Source organism: Oncorhynchus keta, unplaced genomic scaffold (genome assembly GCF_023373465.1).
Source record: "Oncorhynchus keta strain PuntledgeMale-10-30-2019 unplaced genomic scaffold, Oket_V2 Un_contig_6954_pilon_pilon, whole genome shotgun sequence".
Lineage (NCBI taxonomy): Eukaryota > Metazoa > Chordata > Actinopteri > Salmoniformes > Salmonidae > Oncorhynchus > Oncorhynchus keta.
In genome coordinates, this window is record NW_026289165.1 from 235,902 (window position 1) to 255,348 (window position 19,447).

Consider the following 19,447-nt stretch of genomic DNA (forward strand, 5'->3'; position numbering starts at 1 on the left):
TATAATGTTTACATTATGTCAGGATATGTCACTGAGGGAGAGAGGGTAATGTATAACATTTACATTATGTCAGGAAATGTCACTGAGGGAGAGAGGGTAATGTATAACGTTTACATGATGTCAGGATATGTCACTGAGGGAGAGAGGGTAATGTATATGGTTTACATTATGTCAGGATATGTCACTGAGGGAGAGAGGGTAATGTAAAACGTTTACATTATGTCAGGATATGTCACTGAGGGAGAGAGGGTAATGTAAAACGTTTACATTATGTCAGGATATGTCACTGAGGGAGAGAGGGTAATGTAAAACGTTTACATTATGTCAGGATATGTCACTGAGGGAGAGAGGGTAATGTAAAACGTTTACATTATGTCAGGATATGTCACTGAGGGAGAGAGGGTAATGTATAACGTTCACATTATGTCAGGATATGTCACTGAGGGAGAGAGGGTAATGTATAATGTATAATATCCGGACACAATGTTTACATTTTGGGGCAGAGGTCAGGTCAGATGAAGTGAGGAAGAACAGATATCACTAAGGTTCTGTCTTGCAACAGAGATGCACTGGCTGTTCAGATGTGTAGGAGGAGACTCAGCATAGGAGAAAGGGTTAAAGTGCTTGTGTGAATATGTTTTTGTCTGTTCAGCTGTTCGATCCTTTGGGAAGAATAAACCTGGTTTAAGCTTTCATAGTGTCCATCGAGTTCTTATTCTGATAATTAGAACCCAACAACAGTTTTTAACAACCTGAGATATGCAAGTGATTTAGTAGTGGAAATGTCTGTGCGATCAATCAGTGAGATTGTTGTCTCTATTGCATTGATAAGAGTGCTATGAGGAATTGATAAGAGTGCTATGAGGAATTGTGAGCAAAAGGCTAGTACTGTAGAGTCTGAAGAGATGTGGTCAGTGTAGTGACCCAACAACAGTTTTTAACAACCTGAGATATGCAAGTGATTTAGTAGTGGAAATGTCTGTGCGATCAATCAGTGAGATTGTTGTCTCTATTGCATTGATAAGAGTGCTATGAGGAATTGATAAGAGTGCTATGAGGAATTGTGAGCAAAAGGCTAGTACTGTAGAGTCTGAAGAGATGTGGTCAGTGTAGTGACAGATCTAACTAAACTTATAATTTAGCAGAACAAAGTGTCAAATCTGCACATGAGTATGTTTACTAGTTCAGTGTACACACACACACACACACACACACACACACACACACACACACACACACACACACACACACACACACACACACACACACACTCTTACTTCACTGGTAATAAAACGTTTACATTTTAACCAGCTAGTGTTGTCTTATATAAGTAGACAGTGGAGTTTGATCCCCTGGTCAGAAAGGAGACCAACATCCACCATGAGAACTGCTATAGGACCGGCCAACTGGAATTAAACCCTGAGTCTGACTACAAGCTGACAGGTAAGTACTGTAGGGTTCAGTACACTTAAACGCAAGGTGACTATTGTCCTTGAGTTAATGTTTGGTGTGAGGATATTATATGAATGGTGTGAGGGAATTAAAACATGGACTGTAGTTAGTTGGTCTTTGGATAACACTTTACACCGTGGAGCTTCTCAGCATACACTGACTATACAAAATATTAACAAAATCTAAATACAAAAATCTCTTTTTATTTGTCACATACTCATGGTTAGCAGATGTTAATGCGAGTGTTCAAAATGCTTGTGCTTCTAGTTCCGACAGTGCAATAATATCTAACAAGCAATCTAACTGTTCCCCAACAACTACCTAATACACACAAATCTAAAAGGGGTGAATGAGAATATGTACATATAAATATATGGATGAGCGATGGCCAAGCGGCATAGGCAAGGTGTAATAGATGGTATAAAATACAGTATATACATATGAGTAATGTAGGACATGTAAACATGATTAAAGTGACATTATTTAAAGGGTCATTGTTTAAAGTGACTAGTGATCCATTTGTTAAAGTGGCCAGGGATCGGGTCTCCATGTAGGCAGCAGCCTCTCTGAGTTAGTGTTTGCTGTTTAACAGTCTGATGGCCTTGAGATAGAAGCTGTTCTTCAGTCTCTCAGTCCCAGCGTTGATGCACCTGTACTGACCTGCTCTTTCCATGACATAGACTGACCAGGTGAATCCAGGTGAAAGATATGATCCCTTATTGATGTCACTTGTTTAATCCCCTTCAATCAGTGTAGATGAAAGGGAGGAGACAACTTAAATAAGGCTTTTTAAACCTTGAGACATGGATTGTGTTTGTGTGCCATTCAGAGAATGAATGGGCAAGACAAAACATTGAAGTGCCTTTGAACGAGGTATAGTAGCACCGGCTTGTGTCAACAGTTTCCCATGTGTATCAAGAATGGTCCACCACCCAAAGGACATCCAGACAACATGAAACAACTGTGGGAAGCATTGGAGTCAACATGGGCCAGCATCCCTGTGGAACGCTTTCAACACCTTGTAGAATCCATGCCCCGACAAATTGAGACGATGAATGAGGATAATGTATCAAATCCGGTCAGGGTCCAGTGAGTATAGCGTAAAACCTGTATATGTATGTGTACAGTGCTTTCGGAAAGTATTCAGACACCTTGACTTATTCTAAAATGTTTTTTTTCTCCCCAATGTACACACAATATCCCATAATGACAAAGCAAAAAAAGGTTTTACTTTTTTTTGCAACATTATAAAATAAACTGAAATATTACATTTACATAAGTATTCAGACCCTTTACTCAGTATTTTGTTGAAGCACTTTTGGCAGCGATTACAGCAACGGGTCTTCTCAGGTATGAAGCTACAATCTTCGTACACCTGTATTTGGGGAGTTCCTCCCAATCCTCTCACACTTTATCAGATTGGATGGGGAGTGTCCCTGCACAGCCATTTTCAGGTCTCTCCAGAGATGTTTTAACTGATTCAAGTCCAAGCTCTGGCTGGGCCACTCAAGGACATTCAGAGACTTGTCCTGAAGCCAGTCCTGTGTTGTCTTGGCTGTGTGCTGAGGGTTGTCCTGTTGGAAGGAGGAGTGGCTTCCGTCTGGCCTCTTTACCATAAAGGCCTGATTGGTGGAGTGCTGCAGAGATGGTTGTCCTTTTTGGTGAATCAAGGTGAAAGCTATGATTCTTGGTCACCTGACCAAGGCCCTTCTCCCCCGATTGCTCAGTTTGGCTCTAGGAAGAGTCATGGTGGTTCCAAACTTATTTCATTTAAGAATGATGGAGGCCACTGTGTTCTTGGGGACATTTGGTGCTGCAGAAATGTTTTGTTACCCGTCCCCAGATCTGTGCCTCGACACAATCCTGTCTGGGAGCTCTACGGACAATTCCTTCGACCTCATGGCTTGGTTTTTGCTCTGACATGCACTGTCAACTGTGGGACCTTATATAGACAGGTGTGTGTCTTTCAAAATCATGTCCAATCAATTGAATTGACCACAGGTGTACTCCAATCAAGTTGTAGAAACATCTCAAAGATGATCGATGGAAGCAGGATGCACCTGAGCTCAATTTCGAGTCTCATAGCAAAGGGTCAGAATACTTATGTAAATAAGGTAATTCTGTGAATCTAGTGAATGTAGTGTTTGGAGGCTCTATTATGATTAGAATCAACAATGACTACATTTCCCTCACCAGCAGACTACGCAATCACTCCCTGAGAATTCCAGTGACCTTTGACCCAAGTATGGCTACCACTCAGGGGACCACCGTGCCCCCCTCCCAATCCCCAGGTTTAGGTGTACCCACCCTGGTCACCATAGACATTGTGGTGCTCGTTGTCTACTTCCTCCTTGTACTGGCTGTGGGCCTCTGGGTAAGTAGGAGCAAATTTGGGAAAAGGCACCCTAATGGCATCCAAAATGGAACCCTATTCCTATGTAGCTGGCCAAAAGTAGTGCACTATATAGGGATTCGGATTCCATTTGTAAATGATTTGATTTATTCCAGAGACATCAGTAGCTCTGGTGAGATTGACTGAAACATGGCATGTGTTCTATTGGGATTTGTTTGGTTGTTGCTCTATAGTATATTCTTGCATCTCAATTTAAAAGTAGAATTGTTCTACTTCAGTACACTCCTTTACTCCTTCAGTACACTAATTCAGCACACTCCTTCAGTACACTAATTCAGCACACTCCTTCAGCAAACTCCTTCAGTACACTAATTCAGCACACTCCTTCAGTACACTAATTCAGCACACTCCTTCAGCACACTCCTTCAGTACACTAATTCAGCACACTCCTTCAGCACACTCCTTCAGTACACTAATTCAGTACACTAATTCAGTACACTAATTCAGTACACTCCTTCAGTACACTACTTCAGTACACTAATTCAGTACACTCCTTCAGCACACTCCTTTACTCCTTCAGTACACTAATTCAGCACACTCCTTCAGTACACTAATTTAGCACACTGATTCAGTACACTCCTTCAGTACACTAATTCAGCACTCTACTTCAGCACACATTAAAGTCTGAATAGAGAATGTGTGTAACAGTCAGTCCTTCCCTTCCAGTCCATGTGGAAAACCAAGCGGAGCACGGTGGATGGATACTTCCTGGCAGGAAAGAGCATGTCCTGGTGGCCGGTGAGTGAAAAGAAACAGAGATGTTGCTATGGAAACGACACACAAATGACATCCACTCAGTATGTTGAATTGATTCCAGATGTTTGATACCAAGAGGAACCAGTGTTGATTTATTCCTCTTGTTCTGAATAGTCCAGGACCAAACCAGATGGTGAAACAAAGCAGTCCTTGTAATGTTATTGGGGTGGAACTGAGATGTTATATGGGAAGATATGAATACTTTACAATGGGGTTGGCTTGAAGTCAGACATTGTTGTATTGTCACTCACACATTCTCTCTCTCTCTCTTTATCTCTCTGACACTCTCTCTCTGCAGGTGGGCACCTCTCTGTTTGCCAGTAATGTGGGTAGCGGCCACTTCATGGGCCTGGCAGGCTCAGGAGCAGCAGCGGGCATCAGTGCTGTGGCATATGAGTGGAACGTAAGACTATACATCTGGACATTAGAATTCATTAGAAACTGGATGTGGATCTCTATTACAGATGCAGGATCTTCATTTGCTCACCCTGTTGCAGGAGAACGTTCCTGCAATGCAGGCAATTTAGGTTTAAAAAGGCTTCTGAAGTTTGGAATTTCCACTTAGAAATTTCAGACTTGATTTTTCCATCACAAAAAATGTATCAACCTCTACATAACAATCTACACAATAATTCACATTTCGTGTTGCTACAGGATTAATTAAGACCCTACATCTGCACATGTTTTTTGATAGGGCATATGGTTTAATGCAAACTTTAAAATATTACTTTTTTCATACTAAGCTTTGCATAAATCACAAGTATCGATGTCTCTGGTTGGCAGGGGATGCTGATGGTGCTGCTCTTGGGTTGGCTTTTCCTCCCCATCTATATCGCTTCCGGGGTGAGAGGTCAACACACACCTTTCTGTCAGACCACTGTCTGTACTACTGAAATATCACACCCAAGTAGGCCTACTGAAATTATATGCAATATCGAGCCAAGTATTTCAGCACTCAAATACCCCATTACAGGCGAGGAGTTTATTTGAATATTCTTCTCTGTGTACTGAGACAAGACACTTTCCTCTCTGTGTACTGAGACACAACACTTTCCTCTCTGTGTACTGAGACACAACACTTTCCTCTCTGTGTACTGAGACACAACACTTCCCTCTCTGTGTACTGAGACACAACACTTCCCTCTCTGAGTACTGAGACACAACACTTCCCTCTCTGAGTACTGAGACACAACACTTCCCTCTCTGTGTACTGAGACACAACACTTCCCTCTCTGTGTACTGAGACACAACACTTCCCTCTCTGTGTACTGAGACACAACACTTCCCTCTCTGTGTACTGAGACACAACACTTCCCTCTCTGTGTACTGAGACACAACACTTCCCTCTCTGTGTACTGAGACACAACACTTCCCTCTCTGTGTACTGAGACACAACACTTCCCTCTCTGTGTACTGAGACACAACACTTCCCTCTCTGTGTACTGAGACACAACACTGTACTGAGACACAACACCTCTCTGTGTACTGAGACACAACACTTCCCTCTCTGTGTACTGAGACACAACACTTCCCTCTCTGTGTACTGAGACACAACACTTCCCTCTCTGTGTACTGAGACACAACACTTCCCTCTCTGTGTACTGAGACACAACACTTCCCTCTCTGTGTACTGAGACACAACACTTCCCTCTCTGTGTACTGAGACACAACACTTCCCTCTCTGTGTACTGAGACACAACACTTCCCTCTCTGTGTACTGAGACACAACACTTCCCTCTCTGTGTACTGAGACACAACACTTCCCTCTCTGTGTACTGAGACACAACACTTCCCTCTCTGTGTACTGAGACACAACACTTTCCTCTCTGTGTACTGAGACACAACACTTCCCTCTCTGTGTACTGAGACACAACACTTCCCTCTCTGTGTACTGAGACACAACACTGTGTTGAGACACAACACCCTCTCTGTGTACTGAGACACAACACTTCCCTCTCTGAGTACTGAGACACAACACTTCCCTCTCTGTGTACTGAGACACAACACTTCCCTCTCTGAGTACTGAGACACAACACTTCCCTCTCTGTGTACTGAGACACAACACTTCCCTCTCTGAGTACTGAGACACACCACTTCCCTCTCTGTGTACTGAGACATAACACTTCCCTCTCTGTGTACTGAGACATAACACTTCCCTCTCTGTGTACTGAGACATAACACTTCCCTCTCTGAGTACTGAGACACAACACTTCCCTCTCTGTGTACTGAGATACTTTAGATGACAGTGGTGATAACTTGTTCAATCATTCATGTTCTGTCTGTTTCCCTGTATCCCTAACATGCAGGTGACAACCATGCCTGAATACTTGCAGAAGCGATTCGGGGGGAAGCGAATACAATTATTCATAGCTATTTTGTATTTATTCATTTACATCTTCACAAAGATATCGGTAAGTAAAGTCAAAACACGTCTATGTATCTCATCAGCTATTTACTTTCTCAATACAACATTGTTTTGGACGTGAATCTATTGAATGAATTGAGACCGCTTGCTCCGCTGCTGTGTGTGCGTCATGTGTGTGTGTGTGCAGGTGGATATGTATGCTGGGGCTGTGTTTATTCAACAGGCCCTGCAGTGGAACATCTATGTAGCTGTGGTGGTGCTTCTGCTCATCACTGCTCTCTATACTGTAACAGGTACCATGCTATTCTCTCTCTCTCTCTCTCTCTCTCACTCTCTCTCTCACACCCAAAACAATCATATTTTTCCTAAAGTCTACCAGTTCAAACAGACAGCCTGGTTCAGTGTTGTGCTGTGTTGTTTCAGGTGGTCTGGCTGCTGTCATGTACACAGACGCTGCCCAGACTGGCATCATGTTGATAGGAGCACTCACCCTCATGGGCTTCAGTAAGTCTCTGCTTTGGTGCTGTGTTGATCGGTGGCTACTGTATACACTGAGTATACAAAACATTAGGAACACCTCCCTAATATTGAGTTGCCTTAGAACAGCCTCAATTCGTTGGGGCATGAACTCTACAAGGTGTTGAAAGCTTTCCACAGGGATGCTGGCCCATGTTGACTCCAATGCTGCCCACAGCTGTGTCAAGTTGTCTGGATGTCCTTTGGGAAGTGGACCATTCTTGATACACATAGGAAACTGTTGAGTGTGAAAAACCCAGCAGTTCTTGACACAAAGCAGTGCGCCTGACACCTACTACCATCTACACTGATTGAGGTGGATTTAAGTGCCATCAATAATGGATCATAGCTGTCACCTGGTTAGACTATGTCATGGAAAGAGCAGGTGTTCCTAATGTTTTTTATACTCAGTGTATGATTCAAAGATAAATACTTTGTCTTTAATCAGAAAAACTTTCCAACTACATTTGAGATTTCCTCAGTTATTGATTTTCATGTTTTTCACTCTCTGTATAGTTTACACCCTGTATAGTACAATACAAGGCAGTACAGTACAGGGCAGTACAGTACAGGGCAGTACAATACAGGGCAGTGCAGTACAATACAGGGCAGTACAGTACAGTACAGTACAGTACAGGGCAGGGCAGTACAGTACAATACAGGGCAGTACAGTACAGTACAGGACAGTACAGTACAGTACAGGGCAGTACAGGGCAGGGCAGTACAGTACAATACAGGACAGTACAGTACAGGACAGTACAGTACAGTACAGGGCAGTACAGTACAGGGCAGTACAGTACAGTGCAGTACAATACAGGGCAGTACAGGGCAGTACAGTACAGGGCAGTACAGTACAGGGCAGTACAGGGCAGTACAGTACAGGGCAGGCAGTACAGGGCAGGCAGTACAGTGCAGTGCAGTACAATACAGGGCAGTACAGGGCAGTACAGTACAGGGCAGTACAGTACAGGGCAGTACAGGGCAGTGCAGTACAATACAGGGCAGTACAGGGCAGTACAGTACAGGGCAGTACAGTACAGTACAATACAGGGCAGTACAGTACAGGGCAGTGCAGTACAATACAGGGCAGTACAGGGCAGTACAGTACAGTACAGTGCAGTACAGTACAGGGCAGTACAGTACAGGGCAGTGCAGTACAATACAGGGCAGTACAGGGCAGTACAGTACAGGGCAGTACAGGGCAGTACAGGGCAGTGCAGTACAATACAGGGCAGTACAGTACAGTACAGGGCAGTACAGTACAGTACAATACAGGGCAGGGCAGTACATGGCAGTACAGTACAGGGCAGTGCAGTACAATACAGGGCAGTACAGTACAGGGCAGTGCAGTACAGGGCAGTGCAGTACAGGGCAGTACAATACAGGCAGCAGTACAGGGCAGTACAGTACAGGGCAGTACAGTACAGTACAATACAGGGCAGTACAGTACAGTACAGGGCAGTACAGTACAATACAGGGCAGTACAGGGCAGTACAGTACAGGGCAGGGCAGTACAGGTACAGTACAGTACAGTACAGTGCAGTACAATACAGGGCAGTACAATACAGGGCAGTGGCAGTACAGTACAGTACAATACAGGGCAGTACAGTACAGTACAGGGCAGTACAGTACAATACAGGGCAGTACAGGGCAGTACAGTACAGGGCAGTACAGTACAGTACAGTACAGGGCAGTACAGTACAGGGCAGTACAATACAGGGCAGTACAGGGCAGTACAGTACAGGGCAGTACAGTGCAGTACAGGGCAGTGCAGTACAATACAGGGCAGTACAGTACAATACAGTACAGTACAGGGCAGGGCAGTACAGTACAATACAGGGCAGTACATGGCAGTACAGTACAGGGCAGTACAGTACAGGACAGTACAGTACAGTACAGTACAGTACAGTACAGGGCAGTACAGTACAGGGCAGTACAGGGCAGTGCAGTACAATACAGGGCAGTACAGGGCAGTACAGTACAATACAGGGCAGTACAGTACAGTACAGTACAGTACAGGGCAGTACAGTACAGGGCAGTGCAGTACAGTACAATACAGGGCAGTGCAGTACAGGGCAGTACAGTACAGTACAATACAGGGCAGTACAGGGCAGTGCAGTACAATACAGGGCAGTACAGTACAGTACAGTACAGGGCAGGGCAGTACAGTACAGGGCAGTACAGTACAGGGCAGTGCAGTACAGGGCAGTACAGTACAGGGCAGTACAGGGCAGTACAGGGCAGTACAGTACAGGGCAGTGCAGTACAGGGCAGTACAGTACAATACAGGGCAGTACAGGCAGGGCAGTACAGTACAGGGCAGTGCAGTACAATACAGTGCAGTACAATACAGGGCAGTACAGGGCAGTACAGTACAGGGCAGTGCAGTACAATACAGGGCAGTACATGGCAGTACAGTACAGGGCAGGCAGTACAGGGCAGTACAGTACAGGGCAGTACAGTACAGGGCAGTGCAGTACAGGGCAGTGCAGTACAATACAGGGCAGTACAGGGCAGTACAGTACAGTACAGGGCAGTGCAGTACAATACAGGGCAGTACAGGGCAGTACAGTACAATACAATACAGGCAGTACAGGGCAGTACAGTACAATACAGGGCAGTACAGTACAGTACACAGTACAGGGCAGTACAGCAGTACAATACAGGGCAGTACAGGGCAATACACAGTACAGGGCATACAGGGCAGTACAGTACAGGGCAGTACAGTACAGGGCAGTACAGTACAGTACAGGGCAGTACAGGGCAGTACAGTACATACAGGGCAGTACAGTACAGTACAGGGCAGTACAGTACAGTACAGGGCAGTACAGTACAGGACAGTGCAGTACAATACAGTGCAGTACAGTACAGTACAATACAGTACAGGGCAGTACAGTACAGTACAATACAGGGCAGTACATGGCAGTACAGTACAGGGCAGTGCAGTACAATACAGGGCAGTACAGGGCAGTACAGTACAGTACAGTACAGGACAGTACAATACAGGGCAGTACAGTACAGGGCAGTGCAGTACAATACAGGGCAGTACAGGGCAGTACAGTACAATACAGGGCAGTACAGTACAGTACAGTACAGTACAGGGCAGTGCAGTACAGGGCAGTACAGTACAGGGCAGTACAGTACAGGGCAGTACAGGGCAGTACAGGGCAGTGCAGTACAATACAGGGCAGTACAGGGCAGTACAGGGCAGTACAGTACAGGGCAGGCAGGGCAGTACAATACATTACAGGGCAGTACAGTACAGGGCAGTACAGGGCAGTACAGGGCAGTGCAGTACAATACAGGGCAGTACAGGGCAGTGCAGTACAATACAGGGCAGTACAGGGCAGTGCAGTACAATACAGGGCAGTACAGTACAGGGCAGGGCAGTACAATACAGTACAGGGCAGTACAGTACAGTACAGGGCAGGGCAGTACAATACAGGGCAGTGCAGTACAGTACAGGGCAGTACAGTACAGGGCACTACAATACAGGGCAGTGCAGTACAGTTTGCCTAACTGTCTAACTCTGCCCTACTCCTGTGGAGGTTTCGCTGAGGTGGGGGGCTGGAACGCCCTCCTAGAGGGGTATGCTACGGCCATCCCCTCTGTCCGCGACCCTAACACCACATGTGGCATCCCCCGGGACGACGCCTTCCACCTGTTCCGTGACCCTGTGACCTCTGACCTGCCCTGGCCGGGCATCCTCCTGGGCATGTCCATACCCTCCATGTGGTACTGGTGCTCAGACCAGGTAACAGTGACACTGCTTAGGGACAGTCACTAGATGGCCAAGAGGAGAAGATCTGAGGTATCAGCATTGATACACCTTAAAGGGGAATGGAAACACTAGGCTTCAGAACACCATCTAACTTGAACTGTAAATCACCGTATTGGCATTGTTGCATCACTGGCAGGAGAGTTTTGATTCACCTTAATAATAAAACAGATGGATTGTTTAAGTGCTCTATACACTTGGGAGACACATTCAGCTGCTCTGTCAACAGTTCCAGTCACTGATTCTGTGTTGTGTTGTATCCAGGTGATAGTGCAGCGCTCCCTGGCTGCTAAGAACCTGCTCCATGCTAAAGGAGGCTCCCTGCTGGCTGCCTACCTCAAGATCCTGCCCTTCTTCATGATGGTCCTGCCCGGCATGATCAGCAGAATACTCTACCCAGGTACAATGTCCTAAGTGCAAGGCTTTGGCAGTAACTCTAGAGAGGATACTGTACCTAGGTAAAACCTGCTGATACCACTATCAAACAAAGGAGAGACAGTATATTTACAGCAGCGTTGTTGTTGCGTCTAGACGAGGTGGCGTGTGGTGACCCTGAGGTGTGTACTGAGGTGTGTGGGAACCCAGTGGGCTGTTCAGACATCGCCTACGCAAAACTGGTCATGAAGCTACTGCCCTCAGGTGAGGAACTTTTCTTCTCTCTGTAACATGTTGTATATCTCCATCTGTCTTTGTCACTTCCTGTACACACAAACACCTTGTGGTATCCCAGGACGTCTACCCCGGGGGGTGGTAATAGAGGGGAGGTACGTGAGGCGACGTTGGGTCCCTCTGCTGGGAATACGAGAGCTGGGCACCCCGACACAGACAGCTCTAAGTGGAGGTAATTAGAGGAACGTGCCAACCAGCCGTGGAGGCCAAATAAAAGGAGCCCGGGGGCACACCACGGGGGAGAACGGGGAGAGACCGACACCAAGCAAAAGTAAAGAAGGACCGAGCGAAACCTAAGTGATTTTCTTTGTTATATTTATTTTCTGTCTTAGTATAGATGTTTTTGTGGACTAAAGCCTCCCTGTCTCTGTGTCACTCTCTGCCCGCTCAACCCAACACCCCGCAGTTTACCTGCTGTGTGTTTCTTCCACTCTCTAGACCTGCTGTGTGTTTCTTCCACTCTCTAGACCTGCTTTGTGTTTCTTCCACTCTCTAGACCTGCTGTGTGTTTCTTCCAATCTCTAGACCTGCTGTGTGTTTCTTCCACTCTCTAGACCTGCTGTGTGTTTCTTCCACTCTCTAGACCTGCTGTGTGTTTCTTCCACTCTCTAGACCTGCTGTGTGTTTCTTCCACTCTCTAGACCTGCTGTGTGTTTCTTCCACTCTCTAGACCTGCTGTGTGTTTCTTCCACTCTCTAGACCTGCTGTGTGTTTCTTCCACTCTCTAGACCTGCTGTGTGTTTCTTCCAATCTCTAGACCTGCTGTGTGTTTCTTCCACTCTCTAGACCTGCTGTGTGTTTCTTCCACTCTCTAGACCTGCCTGATTGTTTCTTGAGATCTGATTGACCTGCTGTGTGTAAACAAACAATATAAGACAAGATCAGATTGTTTCTTCCACTGTCTAGACCTGCTTCTGTGTTTTTTGTCTCTTTTAAATTTTCATCTTATCCAATTCATCTTGTCTCATCGCTGCAGCTCCAGAGAACAATGGAAGAGAACAATTATCATGTGTCCTCCAAACATGATTGCCAAACCATTTGTTAACACCTGCCAATTAATCCCAGAAACCAGGTTGCCAACTGTCGGAGGAGAATGATTCTCCCTCCTTCTCTCTCTCTCTGTGTATACTGTTCAACTGAAGACCAGGTCAGCCTGCAGGCGTCCGGCCCTCTCTCTGTGTATACTCTTCATCTCGATGAACTTAGTAAAGCCCATACCAAAAACTCCCCTCTGTGACGCTGGACAATCCTGTCACCGCCCTCTGTGGACTTCCATCACTCCTGTTCTGACACAGCCTGATTAAAAGTTACATTGAGATCTGATTGTATTGATTGTGTAAACAAACAATATAAGGACAAGATCAGATTGAAGGACGCATGTTAGAGGCAGGTATAAACAGGGCTTCTGTCTCTTTTAAATATACACATACACACTTCATGCGATGCGTACTGCAGAGAACAATGGAAGAGAACAATTATCAGTGAATTATCACAGTGAATTATTGAAATATTTGTTTGTGTCAATTAATCCCATAAGGGATGGGTTGCCAACTGACGATTTGACAGGAAAATAAAATGTCGTTGAAATTTCAAACACACATGCACATTCTCCCTCTTTCTCTCTCCCGTTTTCTCTCTCTCTGTGTATACTCTTCATGTCTCTCTCTCTCTCTGTCTGTACTCTCCATACTCCTGTCTCTCTCTCTCTGTGTACTCTCCATACTCCTGTCTCTCTCTCCCTCTCCCTCTGTGTACCCTCCATACTCCTGTCTCTCTGTGTACTCTCCATACTCCTGTCTCTCTCTCCCTCTCCCTCTGTGTACTCTCCATACTCCTGCCTTTCTGTACTCTCCATACTCTCTCTCTCTCTGTACTCTCCATACTCTCTCTCTCCCTCTGTGTACTCTCCATACTCCTGTCCTGTCCCTCTGTTTCTCGCCATCTCCTGTCTCTGTCCCTCTGTGTACTCTCCATACTCCTGTCTCTCTCCCTATCCCTCTGTGTACTCTCCATACTCCTGTCTCTGTCCCTCTGTGTACTCTCCATATTCCTGTCTCTCTCCCTCTCCTCTGTGTACTCTCCATACTCCTGTCTCTCTCCCTCTCCCTCTGTGTACTCTCCATACTCCTGTCTCTCTGTGTACTCTCCATACTCCGGTCTCTCTGTGTCTCTCCTCTCCGGTCTCTCCCTCTGTGTACTCTCCATACTCCTCCTGTACTCTCTCTGTGTACTCCATCCATACTCCTGTACTCTCCATACTCTCTCTCTCCCTCTGTGTACTCTCCATACTCCTGTCTCTCTGTGTACTCTCCATACTCCTGTCCCTCTGTGTACTCTCCATACTCCTGTCTCTCTGTGTACTCTCCATACTCCTGTCTCTCTCCCTCTCCCTCTGTGTACTCTCCATACTCCTGTCTCTCTGTGTACTCTCCATATTCCTGTCTCTCTCTCCCCCTCTGTGTACTCTCCATACTCCTGTCTCTCTCTCCCTGTGTACTCTCCATACTCCTGTCTCTCTGTGTACTCTCCATATTCCTGTCTCTCTCTCCCTCTCCCTCTGTGTACTCTCCATACTCCTGTCTCTCTGTGTACTCTCCATACTCCCTCTCTCTCCCTCTCCCTCTGTGTACTCTCCATACTCCTGTCTCTCTGTGTACTCTCCATATTCCTGTCTCTCTCTCCCTCTCCCTCTGTGTACTCTCCATACTCTCTCTCTCTGTACTCTCCATACTCCTGTCTCTGTCCCTCTGTGTACTCGCCATACTCCTGTCTCTGTCCCTCTGTGTACTCGCCATACTCCTGTCTCTCTCTCCCTCTCTGTGTGTACTCTCCATACTCCTGTCTCTCTCTCTCTGCACTCTCCATACTCCTGTCTCTCTCCATGTGTGCACTCTCCATACTCCTGTCTCTCTCTCTCTCTCTTGCTCTCCAGGTCTGCGTGGTCTGATGATGGCGGTGATGATTGCTGCTCTCATGTCCTCCCTCACCTCCATCTTCAACAGCTCCAGCACCATCTTCACCATGGACCTGTGGAGGCATGTCCGGCCCCGAGCAACCGAGTGGGAACTCATGCTCGTGGGAAGGTATACATACACATGCACTCATACATACTCATGCATACACATACTCATGCATACACATACTCATGCATACACATACTCATGCATACTCATGCATACACATGCTCGTGGGAAGGTACACATACACTATCCTCCTCAGGATGTTTGTGCTGGTTCTGGTGGTGGTGTCAGTGCTCTGGATCCCTGTGGTCCAGGCCAGTCAGGGAGGACAGCTGTTTATCTACATCCAGTCCATCAGTACCTATCTCCAGCCCCCTGTTTCCATCGTCTTCCTGACTGGATGCTTCTGGAAGAGGACCAATGAGAAGGTGTGCTTGTGTGTGTGTTGGGGGGAAGAATACAGAGTACAGTATGTGAGGTAGTGAAGGTGTCTGTAGTGTAGTGAAGGTGTCTGTAGTGAAATTATCTATAGTGAAGGTTTGTAGTGAAGGTGTCTGGTGAAAATGTGTGTAGTGAAGGTATTTGTAGTGAAAGTATGTGCAGTGATGGTATGTGCAGTGATGGTATGTGAAGTGAAAGTGTGTGTAGTGAAGGTATTTGTAGTGAAAGTATGTGCAGTGATGGTATGTGTAATGAAGGTATGTGTAATGAAGGTATGTGTAGTGAAAATGTGTGTAGTGAAGGTATATGTAGTGTGTAGTGAATTTGCGTAGTGAAAATGTGCGTAGTGGAGGTATGTATAGTGAAAGTATGTGTAGTGAAGCTGTCTGTAGTGAAGTTTTGTGTAGTGAAGCTGTCTGTAGTGAAGGTGTCTGTAGTGAAGGTGTCTGTAGTGAAAATGTGTGTAGTGAAGGTGTCTGTAGTGAAGGTATGTAGGTGTGTGTAGTGAAATTGTGTGTAGTGAAGGTGTCTGTAGGGAAGGTGTCTGTAGGGATTTGTAGTGAAGGTGTGTGTAGTGAAAATGTCTCTAGTGAAGGTACAAAAGTTTGGACACAAACTACTCATTCAAGGGTTTTTCTTTCATCAAACATCAAAACTATGAAATAACACATACGGAATCATGTCGTAACCAAAAAAGTGTTAAACAAATCCAAATCTATTTTATATTTGAGATTCCCACATATGCTAAGCACTTGTTCCACAAATTAACTTAACAAGGCACACCTGTTAATTGAAATGCATTCCAGGTGACTTCATGGAGCTGTTTGACAGAATGCCATGAGTGTGCAAATCTGTCATCAAGGCAAAGGGTGGCTACTTTGAAGAATCTCAAATATAAAATATATTTTGACTTGTTTAACACTTTTTTGGTTACTACACGATTCAATGTGTTATTTCATAGTTTATGTCTTCAATATTATTCTACAATGTAAGAAATAGTACAAAGAAAGAAAAACCCTTGAATGAGTAGGTGTGTCCAAACGTTTGGTACTGTATGTGTAGTGAAGGTACCTGTAGTGAAGAAGTGTGAAGTGAAGGTGTCTAGTGAAGGTGTGTGAAGTGAAGGTGTCTGTAGTGAAAGTGTCTGTAGTGAAGGTGTGTGAAGTGAAGGTGTCTGTAGTGAAGGTGTGTGGAGTGAAGGTGTCTGTAGTGAAAGTGTGTGAAGTGAAGGTGTCTGTAGTGAAGGTGTGTGAAGTGAAGGTGTCTGTAGTGAAAGTAAGTGTTTGCATCTGAAAATACTTGGTTTTTCACCTACAGGAATGAAATGCTACTCAATTTGCAATCAGATTGCAGTAAAAGTCTGATGTATTGAAAGATGATGTAGAGATGAAATGTCCCTCCTTTGTGTTCTGCAGGGGGCTTTCTGGGGCCTGTTCCTGGGCCTACTGGTGGGTGGTGTGAGGATGGCCCTAGACTTTATCTATCCCTCACCACTGTGTTACCAGGAGGACAGCAGGCCTGATGTGGTGAAACATGTCCACTACCTCTACTTCTCCACCGTGCTGTCTCTGCTCACCCTGGTGGTGGTGGTGGGGGTCAGCCTGGCCACGGAGAAACCCCGCCCAGAGCAGGTGAGGGGAGGCTGGGGAGTGCTACTAAACCAGAGCTCAAATACAGTATCTTGATAGTGATTGTGATGGCAATTGTGTATTTGAACAAATCAACCTATTGATTTCAACGACACTGTGATAAATTAAGAATTTGCATCTACAGTACTGTCTAAATCAAATATAAACTTGAGATAGACAGTGTAATAAATGTGAGCACGATATGGCCTATCACTAACCGTTGCTGTGTCTGTGTTGTTGTTGCTACGGAACAGATCAGCCGCCTCACCTGGTTCACCAGATTTGATAAGGTGGAGAAGAGCAGTGGAGCTTTAGAGACAGTAGAGACTGTGACTAGTGCTACAGAGACCGAGGAGAGTGCAGAGCAGGAGATAGAAGTCAGAGAGCAGGAGAAGGCTAACGGAGAGACACACCTCCAGAGGAAAGGTGGGTAGTGTTGTCCCTTTTTAGGTAGCAGTAGGTTAATACTGGTATGTTGCTTCAACAATACTATGGACCATGATTCATACAATACTCACAATCCCAGTGCTTGAAGTGGACTGAAATAGGTGCCAGCACTCATTTTGGGTGCCAGTACTGTTTATATTTAGGTGCAGGGATATTTTTAAGACAGCAATATTCTATAAGATGCCGGTACTCAAAACTGAGGCGCCAGTACAGGTGTGTTCCAGTCCAAGTCAAACACTGCTCATACGCATATACCCACACTTCTCTCTCCCCAGTCTCCTCAGAAGCCAGTGTGAGGAGCCAGTCCAGGCTGAAGGCCGCCCTCTACTGGCTGTGTGGGATGGAGCGGCAAAAGGAGGGTGACAGCGCCCCACAACCCCCTCTTCTTCTCCACCCCGCTAGCTCTCTGGAAGAGGACCCATGCCTTAGCCACGTGGTCGACGCCAACCTCATCATCTGCCTCTCCATCGCCGTCTTTATCATTGGCTACTGGGCCTAGTGAGGAATTCTCAACAGCCAATGATATTGGCAGGGACAGGTGGTGCTTGGCCATTGCTGCAGCATCATCGGAGAGCTGCTGTAGTGTCACAGCAAAGCTGTTATTTATTATTGTATAATAGCAATGTATCATTTTTTTAAAACCCCTCCACCCCTCCTACATTTGACATACATGTTACTTTCATATAAAGCAGTCAATAACAATAATACATTACCACACACTCTTTAATCCCACCCCTCAGCCACTCTCAGCCCATCCCACCCCTCAGCCACTCTCAGCCCATCCCACCCTCAGCCACTCTCAGCCCATCCCACCCCTCAGCCACTCTCAGCCCATCCCACCCCTCAGCCCATCCCAACCCTCAGCCCATCCCACCCCTCAGCCACTCTCAGCCCATCCCAACCCTCAGCCACCTCAGCCCATCCCACCCCTCAGCCACTCTCAGCCCATCCCACCCCTCAGCCACTCTCAGCCCATCCCAACCCTCAGCCACTCTCAGCCCATCCCACCCCTCAGCCACTCTCAGCCCATCCCAACCCTCAGCCACTCTCAGCCCATCCCAACCCTCAGCCACCCTCAGCCACTCTCAGCCCATCCCACCCTCAGCCACTCTCAGCCCATCAGCCCATCCCACCCTCAGCCACTCTCAGCCCATCCACCCCCAGCCACTCTCAGCCCATCCCAACCCCCAGCCACCTCAGGTCCCAGCCCCTCCCTCAGCCCATCCCACCCTCAGCCACCTCAGCCCATCCCAACCCTCAGCCACTCTCAGCCCATCCCAACCCTCAGCCACTCTCAGCCCATCCCAACCCTCAGCCACTCTCAGCCCATCCCAACCCTCAGCCACTCTCAGCCCATCCCAATCCCATCCCTCAGCCACTCTCAGCCCATCCCAGCCCCTCAGCCCATCCCAACCCTCAGCCCATCCCACCCCTCAGCCACTCTCAGCCCATCCCAACCCTCAGCCACTCTCAGCCCATCCCAACCCTCAGCCACTCTCAGCCCATCCCATCCCAACCCTCAGCCACTCTCAGCCACTCTCAGCCCATCCCACCCCTCAGCCCATCCCACCCCTCAGCCACTCTCTGCCCATCCCACCACTCAGCCACTCTCAGCCCATCCCACCACTCAGCCACTCTCAGCCCATCCCACCACTCAGCCACTCTCAGCCCATCCCACCGATCACCATAGACCACCCTCATTTGGTTTCAATGTGCCATATATTTTTCAATTGTGCTGTGATTTATTTTTCAAAATGTCTGAATCTTTCTAATCGTATATTATGCACAGATTGTGAGCTAAAGATAAACCTTTCCTACGAGTATTATATTATTTATTGACTGACTAAGGCTTTCCAGATCACCCAACACTGCTAGTTGTAAGGTTCATTTTAAGTGCATATTGTGATTTTTTAACCGTTCCTGAACCAAGCTACATAGGGGCAATACCAGAACAAATGATCTAGTGATTCTGCCTCTTCGCAACAAAATCTACAGAGCTGAGATTGTTGTATGCTCCATATA

At 46.4% G+C, this 19,447-nt stretch overlaps 1 protein-coding gene and 1 long non-coding RNA gene across 16 annotated transcripts; one reads left to right on the forward strand and one right to left on the reverse strand.

Moving 5' to 3' along the window:
* The first annotated feature begins 1,346 nt into the window (after positions 1-1,346).
* Positions 1,347-18,182, forward strand: slc5a11 (solute carrier family 5 member 11). Of its 5 annotated transcripts, XM_052511527.1 has the most exons (17): positions 1,383-1,443; positions 3,296-3,407; positions 3,652-3,826; positions 4,532-4,603; positions 4,920-5,024; positions 5,405-5,464; positions 6,928-7,032; positions 7,174-7,279; positions 7,410-7,490; positions 11,051-11,256; positions 11,545-11,680; positions 11,812-11,919; positions 14,882-15,032; positions 15,169-15,337; positions 16,766-16,981; positions 17,233-17,404; positions 17,701-18,182. In XM_052511527.1, exons 3-17 carry the CDS (start codon positions 3,698-3,700, stop codon positions 17,922-17,924), a joined length of 2,040 nt encoding a protein of 679 aa, XP_052367487.1. In that variant the 5' UTR covers positions 1,383-1,443; positions 3,296-3,407; positions 3,652-3,697; the 3' UTR covers positions 17,925-18,182. The 5 variants fall into 5 exon arrangements, with proteins under 5 accessions (XP_052367486.1, XP_052367485.1, XP_052367487.1 ...); XM_052511526.1 differs by lacking the exon at positions 3,296-3,407 and having other exon boundaries at positions 1,347-1,443; XM_052511525.1 differs by lacking the exon at positions 3,296-3,407 and having other exon boundaries at positions 1,359-1,443; positions 3,649-3,826.
* Positions 18,076-19,256, reverse strand: LOC127926129 (uncharacterized). Of its 11 annotated transcripts, none has more exons than XR_008123354.1 (4): positions 18,856-19,256; positions 18,681-18,770; positions 18,338-18,525; positions 18,076-18,170 (listed from the first exon to the last, which is right to left on the reverse strand). It is a non-coding gene; the product is annotated as an uncharacterized LOC127926129 (long non-coding RNA). The 11 variants fall into 11 exon arrangements; XR_008123360.1 differs by having other exon boundaries at positions 18,079-18,197; positions 18,681-18,716; XR_008123353.1 differs by having other exon boundaries at positions 18,079-18,197; positions 18,681-18,743.
* Positions 19,257-19,447: the final 191 nt, after the last annotated feature.

Bases quoted from the DNA above. Each gene is read 5' to 3' on its own strand.
- slc5a11 (XM_052511523.1), top strand. From the start codon at position 2,360: ATGTGTATCAAGAATGGTCCACCACCCAAAGGACATCCAGACAACATG. The intron at 7,280-7,409 runs GTACCATGCTAT...GTGTTGTTTCAG, and splicing joins TGCTCTCTATACTGTAACAG to GTGGTCTGGCTGCTGTCATG. The intron at 11,257-11,544 runs GTAACAGTGACA...TGTTGTATCCAG, and splicing joins GGTACTGGTGCTCAGACCAG to GTGATAGTGCAGCGCTCCCT.